At 46.0% G+C, this 10324-nt stretch overlaps 1 protein-coding gene across 1 annotated transcript; it reads right to left on the bottom strand.

The window, feature by feature from the left end:
* Positions 1–9277: 9277 nt before the first annotated feature.
* Positions 9278–9985, bottom strand: LOC124556095 (extensin-like). Its single transcript, XM_047130120.1, has 3 exons — positions 9814–9985; positions 9559–9732; positions 9278–9477 (listed from the first exon to the last, which is right to left on the bottom strand). The coding sequence occupies exons 1-3, from the start codon at positions 9983–9985 to the stop codon at positions 9278–9280; spliced, it is 546 nt and encodes a 181-aa protein (XP_046986076.1).
* Positions 9986–10324: the final 339 nt, after the last annotated feature.

Genomic DNA, 10324 nt, shown 5'->3' with positions numbered 1-10324 from the left:
GCTCTTCCCTTATCAAAAAAGAGAGGGACAGAGTTAATGCTACCTCACTCGTTGATTATTAATTTCACTATCCATAACTTTTGAAGTTGGTCTTTTTTGTTTGTCATGGCGCTAGTGTTTACAGTAATTATGATTGTTACCTTCCGGGAGTTTCTCTAAAAATTAAGGTTTCAAATTCCCTTGCACAGCGCTTATTTTCTGCAGCTACGTCTTGAAAATGAGTGTGTTCGCTCCTGTCGAAATATCGGCTGTTGTCGACGACGGAACCCGGCTACATGCCCGTAAGTTGTTCTAACATTTTCGAACTTGCTTATGTCAAGGAAGTTGTTGGAATACAGTTGGGCTTGCTGAATTGAAGTTAAGTAAACCAGAGTTAGGAACATATGACGTGTGTTGTGATTACTTTGCTCTCTGTCTGAGCTCCCACTTATTCCTCGGCATCCACACCTGGAACCGACGCAGTAAGTGGCAAAGAGGCTTTTTCTCACGGGTGTTCACCTGTTTGGTTCTGTATCTCGCCATAGAATAACTGGCGAGGAGACTGTACCCACGAATGTTGCGGCTTGATCCCTTCTTCTCATCGTACAACCACCTGGTGTCACTGTTAATTGTGTATCTTTTTCTGCAGGACTGTCATTTTTCACCATCCTTGCCTTACTGTGCTTTTTCGTTTGAGAACATGGACTGCAATTGACTATGTTTCTTTGAACATATTGAGACTAAAATTTTGTGTTTTGTTTGGTTGCGCATACAGTTTCTACACTCATGCTCATAAATTAAGGATAATTGCAGAATGTGGTGCCACACAACGTGGCCCCACACAAAACTGGCGCTAGTAGCATAGGCACATAGGGAACACACACGACACAGATCTGTAAGTCCACGGTACTGGTGATAATTTGAGAAAACCGGCCCGAAACGCAAGTGCTACAAAACGCCACTGTTTCCTGCGCATGTACCCCGACATCAATATGGGATATGATCACCATGCACACGAATACAGGCCGCACAACGGGTTGGCATACTCTGGATCAGGTGGTCCAGCAGCTGTTGGGCTATAACCTCCCATTCTTTCACCATTGCCTGTCGGAGCTCATGAAGTGTCCTAGGGGTGTGAAGACGTGCAGCGATACGTCGACCGAGAGCATCACAGACGTGCTCGATGGGGTTTAGGTCTGGAGAACAGGCAGGTCACTCCATTCACCTGATATCTTCTGTTTCAAAGTACTCCTCCACAATGGCAGCTCGGTGGGGCCGTGAGTTATCATCCATCAGCAGGGACCCACTGAACCCCTGAAAAGGTGGACATACTGGTGCAAAATGACGCCCCGATACACCTGACCTGTTACATTTCATCTGTCAAAGACATGTAGGGGTGTGCGTGCACCAGTCATAACCCCACCCCACACCATCAAACCACGACCTCCATACAGGTCTCTTTCAAGGACATTAAGGGGTTGGTATCTGGTTCCTGTTTCACGCCAGGTAAAAATCCGGCGAGAATCACTGTACAGACTATACCAGGACTCGTCCGTGAACATAACCTCGGACCACTGTTCCAATGATCATGTACTACATTCTTGACACGGGGCTTTACGGTCTCTCCTGTGACCAGGTGTCAGTGGAATGCACCTTGCAGGTCTCCGGCCGAATAAACCATGTCTGTTCAGTCGTCTGTAGACTGTGTGTCTGGAGACAACTGTTCCAGTGGCTGCAGTAGGGTCTCGAGCAAGGCTAACTGCAGTAGTCCGTGGCCGTCTGCGGGCACTGATGGTGAGATATCGGTCTTCTTGTGGTGTTGTACACTGTGGACGTCCCGTATTGTAGCGCCTGGACACGTTTCCTGTCTGCTGGAATCGTTGCCATAATCTTGGGATCACACTTTGCGGCACACGAAGGGCCCGTGCTACGACCTACTGTGTTTGACCAGCCTCCAGTTGCCCTAGTGTTCTACCCCTCATAAAGTCATCAATATGTGTTCTTTGAACCATTTTCAACACACATTCATCATTAGCTCGTCTGAAAACGTCTGCGCACTTACTCGCTGTACCGTACTCGGACATGCACCAACACACCTCTGCGTATGTGGACTGCTGCCAGCGCTACCGTGCGACGACCGCAGGTCAAATACACCACATGGTCATACCCCAAGGTGATTTAAACACGCAAACCTCCCACCAGAGCGTTGTTTCAGCATGTATCAGCATTATACTTAATTTATGAGCATGAGTGATGATGATTATGAGGTCCCATACTCCTTGACAGAGCGTAGTGGACGATGGGGGAGACCCGCACCGCCGTACTAGGCAAGATCCTAGCGGAGGTGATTTGCCATTATGAGCATGAGTGTAGTTTTGTAATTTTTGGTGTGCATATTGATCATGGTTAGCCCTCTGTAAGAACTGCCAGTAACACAGATTTTTCAGTTTCACTCGCAGCTGTGCAAGCTAACACGCCGCCGCCTCCCTCAGCACGGACACAGACAGCAGATCTTGTTTCCATTGCACCATTCCGTGGATCTGATTCCACGCATGAGGAACGGTTCGAGTACTGAGCATAGCTCGACGCACACTTCATGGCGCATCACACTGAAGGTAGGAAGAGATAACCTTATTTTCTTGCAACGGTCTGTGTTATATAAACTGAAGTTTGGGGGGGGGGGGAGAAAGGAAAGAAAAGGGAACGAATGTCAGTTGCATTGGGACTTTATACGGTATCAGCGGCGACGAGTGAAAATGTGAGCCGGACCGGGATGCGAACAAGGGATCATCTGATTGCTAGGCAGCCACGTTAACCACTGCGCCACCCGGACACACGTTAATTGCAATTGCGCGGAGTGTATCGGCACGCCACGCTTCCACCTAACGCCATCTATCCGCAGTCCCAGTTCAAGTTCTCCACGCTCGCTACTTTGAGATTCAAGCAGGAGGTCGGCTGGAATTGTGCATCCGCTCTGAAGGCGGTGGATTCATTGCCAATCGGAGCGAATCAATTATACGAATGCTTGGTGTCTGTTCTTTCGGTCAATTCATATAAACGGTCTGTGTGTCAGTGTACAGGCTCGCCTGCAATCTTTTCTCCACTGCCCGTCCTGAAAGAGTTCCTTATGAAGAATAATCGCTGCGCTAGATAGTACTTCAGTGAACTGCGCAACTGCGCATTACGAATTCTTTCGTTTGCGTAGGCAACCTAATCAGATTCGTAAGCAGTGGCTAACAGACTTACTAGGTCTTACACGCCATTGAAAATTTAAGTGTGAGAGTGGACCTTATTACACTGATGCCACGATCAGGGACGCCATGCCTCAAAACGTGTCACATCCTCGCATACGCGAACAGATTCTTAAGTATCCTGACCATAGTTTGCAACAGATTTAGGAATTAGTGGAGTGTCTGGACTCGTGCAGCAGTGGATTTTGATTCCGCTCCTATCTGTGCCGTAAACAGTAGTGGTAAAACAGCTTGTGCCCGTAGTTCACGCACTGCGGCACGCAATGTCTCAGCCAGGGCAGTGACGTAAACAGAACCAGTAACAGCAGCACACCAGCGGTGTTAAATCTTCCCCTCGGCGTTTTACAGCTCACAATCGCCAGGTGTGCCCTTGTCGTGACGCTAAGTGGTATCGTTGTAGCAAGCACTGCCACGTTCAAGCTGTCGGTTTGCGAAAACGCAAGTCCAACACGCATTTAACACGTTCTCAAAAATTCCATGAATGTTAATGCAGTTTTTTAAAAATTGGTTCCACTCCATGTTGTGTACCTTATACGGCAACTAGTTATGACTCTCTTGAAATAATACACGTCTTGGTTGCAAACTGTTTTTTTCTATTTATTGGCAATGACGAGTTTCGCCCTTGTGAGGCATCTTCAGATTAACCTAGGGGTGTGAAATTACACTGTGAGGCCTAGGTACATCAAAAACGGGGGTTGGGGGTAGTATGAGGCAAAGTTCCAGGCCGTGTAGCCGTCTCAACAACTAACAATAACTGTGAACTTACGTATGAAGTAATGTGGTGGACCAACATACGTCCTTTAACGCCAGCATATGGCATTAACATAAAAATTATAAGAAAACAGCGTTGTGTCGTCATGAGGAAAATGAAAGCATAAGGGACCTGAAACCGGGAATAAAATGCCAAAGTATAACAACAATATCTACTGGAAAGAAGAATTATGGTGAACCAGAAGAATATTTAAAAGACCTCACATAATACGAAGCAAACCACGTCCGACGTTCACAGCATGTAGCGTAGCGTACAGTGGACAAAATGTAAATATAATGTGATAGAAAACATAAGATACGTCAGAGTTCGCAACCGGCCACTCAAACTTACAAAGGAAACTCCCAATCGCACTCCCCTCAGATTTAGTGGTAAGATGACACACTGGATAGTCCGTAAAAAACTGAATACAGAAAAAACATGAAAACAAGAAGAAGGTATTCTGAACTTTAAGAAAAAAGAAGCAAAATAGAAACAATGAACGGTCCAAGCACAAGATCTGCAACATCGTGGGAACAGGAAGAACCTCGGGGTCGTAATTGTGTGGTCACAGTGCTGGACTGCAAAGCGGGAGATCCGTGCTCAAACCTCTTTCCTATTCCATATTTTTCACAAAATATGAACTTTCCCTCCGGTCGTTGACGTGTCTGTTCTCCTCTTGAAATCTTGGCAATTGTCATACTCCACATTGGTTATAGAATATGAGTCAAGTGGTAAGAATATATTATCGTCGCAAATAAGTGTGATGAATAGCGAGAGCAGGCGAGATGCTGCATAGACCTCTCACCTAAACGAAAACAACAAATAAATGGGTGTAAACTTTGTTACCAAATAGGAATTCAAGAATCAAAATTTCTAAAATGGAACGCAAGAATGTTGAATGCAGTCATGCAAATGTGCATGCATTGTGTCATACAGGTGTCGGAAGTAAGTTTGTGATAGAGTTCCACACTTGTTGCACTTGGAAGGTCAGTACGGGGAAGTTAATGATGGTTGTGGATCATGCTACAGTTGTTGCTGTTTTACTACTCATTCCTCTGCCCCATGTGTACAAATATCGATACAATCGTTCCAAAAGAGATGGTTTATTTTTTTAAATAAAATTGTTAATCATAATCAAAATTTGGGTTGTTCAGATGCCCGTTCGGACATGTATGTATTAGAGTTTCCATGGCTTTCCTAAACCGCTTAATGCGAATTCCAGAATGGTTCCATCGAAATAGCTGTGAGGATTTCCTTGTGCATACCTCCCCTGTCAGACGCCTGTGCTGCGTCTCTAATGAACTCTTTGTCGACGGACATCAAACGCCAATCTTGCTTCCCACATTCATTCCTTCCTTCCTTCCTACCTTAACAGGGAGACATGCACCCAACGTGTCAACCCATCAACTCCCGGTATGGGTGCGAGTCTGAAGTGTCTAAGTAAACCATCAGCAAGACGATGAAAATTTATGTGGTACTTGTGCAGAACAACTTGCAGGTATGTACGCCTGCAGGTCTCTTCCTTACACCTCGCTGTTGCAAACAGTCCTTACACCGCGACACAGACATAAATTCGAATACAGTGAACAGATGCGTCAATGACCAGACGGACGATTCATAATTTTGTGAAAAACAAGTGGCACGAGAAAGATTTGAACGTGGATCTCCCCCTTCACCGTCCAGCACCGTGACCATATAACCACGACGCTGTGGCTATTCAAATTCGCTCGATGTTGCACATCCTGCGCTTGGAACATTCACTGTTTCTAATTTGCTTCTTTTTCACAGTTTAGTACACTTTTTTCTGGTTTTCATGATTGATCTGTGTTCAGTTTTTCGTTCAGTTTTTGAGAGGTTATCCACTGGGCCGCTTACCACTAAATCTGAGGGGTGGGGGGTAAGGGTTACGATGGGGTGTTCCCCTTGTAAGAGAAGTAAAGGCAAGATTATATACATATAATAACAGACATTAACGGTTGATAGCGTTGGTTCACCGGCATGCTGTAGAAAAGCTGTTGCACAGCTAAATTACACATGTGGAAAACAGTAAGTTAGGTAAACAGTAAAATTATTAAAATTCAATTAGTGCAGGTATAGTGATAGAATAAGTGCAAAGACGGAAGTTCACAGAAAAATCCGTACCTAAAGACTGGAAAATTACTGAAGTCACACCAATGCCCAAAAAGGGAAGTAGGAGTAATCCGCTGAATTACAGGCCCATATCACTAACGTCGTTTTGCAGTAGGGTTTTGGAACACATGCTGTGTTCGAACATTTTGAATTACCTCGATGAAAACGATTTGTTGAGAGATAGTCAGCACGAATTCAGAAAATATCGTTCTTGTGAAACACAGCTAGCTCTTTATACTCACGAAGTAATGAGTGCTATCGACAGGGAATATCAAATTGATTCCATATTTTTAGATTTTAAGACGGCTTTCGACACCGTTACTCACAAGCGTCTACTAACCAAACTGCGTGCCTATGGAATATTGCCTCAGTTGTGCGGCTGGGTTCGTGATTTCCTGTCAGAAAGGTCACAGTTGACAGTAATGGACGGAAAGTCATCAAGTAAAACAGAAGTAATATCCGGCGTTCCCCAAGGAAGTGTTATAGGCCTTCTATTGTTCCTGATCTGTATTAACGACATAGGAGACAATCTGAGTAGCCCTCTTAGATTGTTTACAGATGATGTTGTCATTTGCTGTCTTGTAAAGCCGTCAGATGACCAAAACGAATTGCAGAGTGATTTAGATAAGATATCTGTATGGTGTGAAAAGTGTCAATTGACCCTGAATAAAGAAAAGTTTGAAGTTATTCACATGAGCACTAAAAGAAATCAGCTAAATTTCGATTACGCGATAAGTCACACAAATCTGGAGGTTGTAAATTCAACTAAATAGTTAGGGATTGCAGTTACAAATAACCTAAATTGGATCGGTCACATAGATAATGTTATGGATAGAGCAAACCAAAGACTGCGATTCCTTGGCGGAACACTTAGAAAGTGCAACAGGTCTACTAAAGAGACTGATTATACCACGCTTGTCCGCCCTATTCTGGAGTATTGCTGTGCGGTGTGGGATCCGCATCAGGTGGGACTGACGGATGACATCGAAAAAGTTCGAAGAAGGGCAGCTCGTTTCGTATTATCGCGAAACAGGGGAGGGAGTCCCACAGACATTATACGTGAATTGGAGCGGTAATCATTAACACAAAGACGTTTTTCGTTGCGGCGGGATCTTCTCATGAAATTTCAATCACGCGGGCAAGTGCTCTACCACTTGCCCGCGAAAGGCAAAGGTCCCGAGTTCGAGTCTCGGTCCGTCACACAGTTTTAATCTGACAGGAAGTTTCATATCAGCGCACACTCCGCTGCAGAGTGGAAATCTCATTCTGGAAACATCCCCTAGGCCTAGGCTGTGGCTAAGCCATGTCTCTGCAATATCCTTTCTTTCAGGAGTGCTAGTGCTGCAAGGTTCGCAGGAGAGCTTCTGTAAAGTTTGGAAGGTAGGAGACGAGGGACTGGCAGAAGTGAAGATGTAAGGACGGGCCCTGAGTCGTGCTTGTGTAGCTCAGATGGTAGAGCACTTGCCCTCGAAAGGCAAAGGTCCCGAGTTCGAGTCTTGGTCCGGCACACAGTTTTAATCTGCCAGGAAGTTTCATATCAGCGCACACTCCGCTGCAGAGTAGAAATCTCATTCAAGAAACAGTTTACTTATTTTTTCCATCTGTCTCGTTACATTTGACTGCCACTTATCTAATTCCCAGAATCAGTGTATTTGTCTTTGTTAGATAGTTTACTGTTGATGTACCGATGCTTGAATTTATTTGTCGTCGAAAAGGCGACGTCCACATTTTGTTTTCGAAATAGTTCAGCTAGGTCATATGACAGAGTGCCTGCAAAAGAGATTTTTGACAAATATGGTATAAGCGGGTAACAGACATAACGGAAATTTAGATTCCTCAGGATTGGTTTTCTGTTGGTAAAGATCATCTATAATATTGGAGTTGTATTTGTTGGTTATATATGAATTTATTTAAGATTTGCTAATTCTTTCTCGTTGGAAGACCGACTTAGGGGGAGTTCTGTGATACGGGGAATCACTGATCTGAAAAAGCTCATCTTGTGGCAATATGAATGACAAGAAGAGGAATGAATGATGGAATCACTTAGTTTTGGTTTGCGAAAGATGCAGAATTTGACATTGCCTGCTTCTAGTTGTAATTGTAGATCTAAATAATTGAGAATCTTGTTGTGATCTATTAGCTCGTGAGTGAAGGCGATCTAAGGGTGTAGCGAATTAAAATCTTCAACTAGCCCCAGGACCTCTTCCACAGCAACGTCACAGATAATAAAAATGCCATCGACTTAACGCCTGTAGATAAGGGTCTACTTGGATCTATCTGTGCCATTCTAAAAATAATGACATTCTAAATGATTAACGAAAAAATTGGCAATGAAGCCTGCTAGACATGTATCCATGGGTAGGCCATTGAGTTGATCATAAAACTGATTATTGAATAAAAATAATTGTATAAAGTGAGTAATTTAAGAAGTGAAATGGTTTCAGTTTGTTGATCAGATTGCAAGTCCACTGAATTGACTCTGATACAAGAACGTTCCGTCTGAGTGGAATAGAGTGTTAAGTAGCATTTTTGAATCTGAAAGATGCTTTACTAAGCTATTGTTGTTTAGTAAATTTTGATCCCAATAAGCTAGTCGTATCTGTGGTTGACGCATCTTGGTATGGGATTGGCGCTGTTCTCTTGCACATTGGACATCCCAGCTGCCTTCATATCCAAACTACTCGACAAAGCACAGAGCCATTACTCGCAGATTTAGATGGGAGCTCTTGCTATCGTGTATGAGGTGAAACAATTTCGCCAATACTTATATGGCAGAAAATTGTATGTGATGGCTGACCACAACCTCACTGATCAGCCCTTCAAAGCCAGCCTCTCCGTGCATGGAGGAGAAGTTGCAGTGTTGGTCTCTTCTCCTCTCAAGTTATCGGTACAAAATTGTTGACAGGCTCATGGCTAACCATTCGAACCCAGATACTCTCTCTCTCGCCTACCGGATGGCACCGATTCGGTGTTCCACACTTGTGAGGATTCTTGTTTCTACACTGATGTTCAGGACAATGAAACACAGAATGGTTTTCCCATCGACCACTGACGGATTGCTCAGGCAAATGCAGACCTCAGTCAGTAGCGGTGGCGGTGGCTGTTGCGTGGCTCGGGGCAGCACCAGAGGAGAGCATCAGAGGTGGCACTGATGGCGGTGGAGGTGTCAGAAGCGGTGGCGGTGGTTGTTGCGTGGCTGGGGGCAGCACCAGAGGAGAGCATCAGACGTGGCACTGATGGCGGTGGAGGTGACAGCCATGGTGGCGGTGGATGTTGCGTGGCTGGGGGCAGCACCAGAGGCGAGCATCAGACGTGGCACTGATGGTGGTGGAGGTATCAGCCGTGGTGGCAGTGGCTGTTGCGTGGCTGGGGGCAGCACCAGAGGCGAGCATCAGACGTGGCACTGATGGCGGTGGAGGTGTCAGCCGCAGTGGCGGTGGCTGTTGCGTGGCTTGGGGCAGCACCAGAGGAGAGCATCAGACGTGGCACTGATGGCGGTGGAGGTGTCAGCCGCGGTGGCGGTGGCTGTTGCGTGGCTGGGGGCAGCACCAGAGTAGAGCATCAGACGTGGCACTGATGGCGGTGGAGGTGTCAGCCGCAGTGGCGGTGGCTGTTGCGTGGCTTGGGGCAGCACCAGAGGAGAGCATCCGACGTGGCACTGATGGCGGTGGAGGTGTCAGCCGCAGTGGCGGTGGCTGTTGCGTGGCTTGGGGCAGCACCAGAGGAGAGCATCAGACGTGGCACTGATGGCGGTGGAGGTGACAGCCGTGGTGGCAGTGGCTGTTGCGTGGCTGGGGGAAGCACCAGAGGCGAGCATCAGACGTGGCACTGATGGCGGTGGAGGTGTCAGCCGCGGTGGCGGTGGCTGTTGCATGGCTGGTGCTACATGAACGCCTTGATCCCCATTAACAAACTACATGTTTACTTTGATGATTGATACATGGTAGCCGGTCGTTGTGACCGAGTGCTTCTAGGCGCTTCAGTCCGGAACCGCACTGCTGCTACGGCTGTAGGTTCGAATCCTGCCTCGGGCATGGATGTGTGTGATGTCCTTAGGTTAGTTAGGTTTAAGTAGTTCTAGGTCTAGGGGACTGATGACCTCAGATGTTAAGTCCCATAGTGCTCAGAGCCACATGATACTTGGTATAAAGCGATGTTGGCACACAATACTGTACGTTGAATATCAACGCACACATCGTAGCTCAGAGAGGGA

Source organism: Schistocerca americana, chromosome X (assembly GCF_021461395.2).
Source record: "Schistocerca americana isolate TAMUIC-IGC-003095 chromosome X, iqSchAmer2.1, whole genome shotgun sequence".
NCBI lineage: Eukaryota > Metazoa > Arthropoda > Insecta > Orthoptera > Acrididae > Schistocerca > Schistocerca americana.
Note: the sequence above shows the minus strand (reverse complement) of the source record. Positions and strands in the feature narration are given on the sequence as shown.

Bases quoted from the DNA above. Each gene is read 5' to 3' on its own strand.
- LOC124556095 (XM_047130120.1), bottom strand. From the start codon at position 9,985: ATGCAACAGCCACCGCCACCGCGGCTGACACCTCCACCGCCATCAGTG. The intron at 9,733-9,813 runs GCAACAGCCACC...TGCTGCCCCAAG, and splicing joins CTGGTGCTGCCCCAAGCCAC to CCACGCAACAGCCACCGCCA. The intron at 9,478-9,558 runs GCAACAGCCACC...TGCTGCCCCCAG, and splicing joins CTGGTGCTGCCCCAAGCCAC to CCACGCAACAGCCACTGCCA.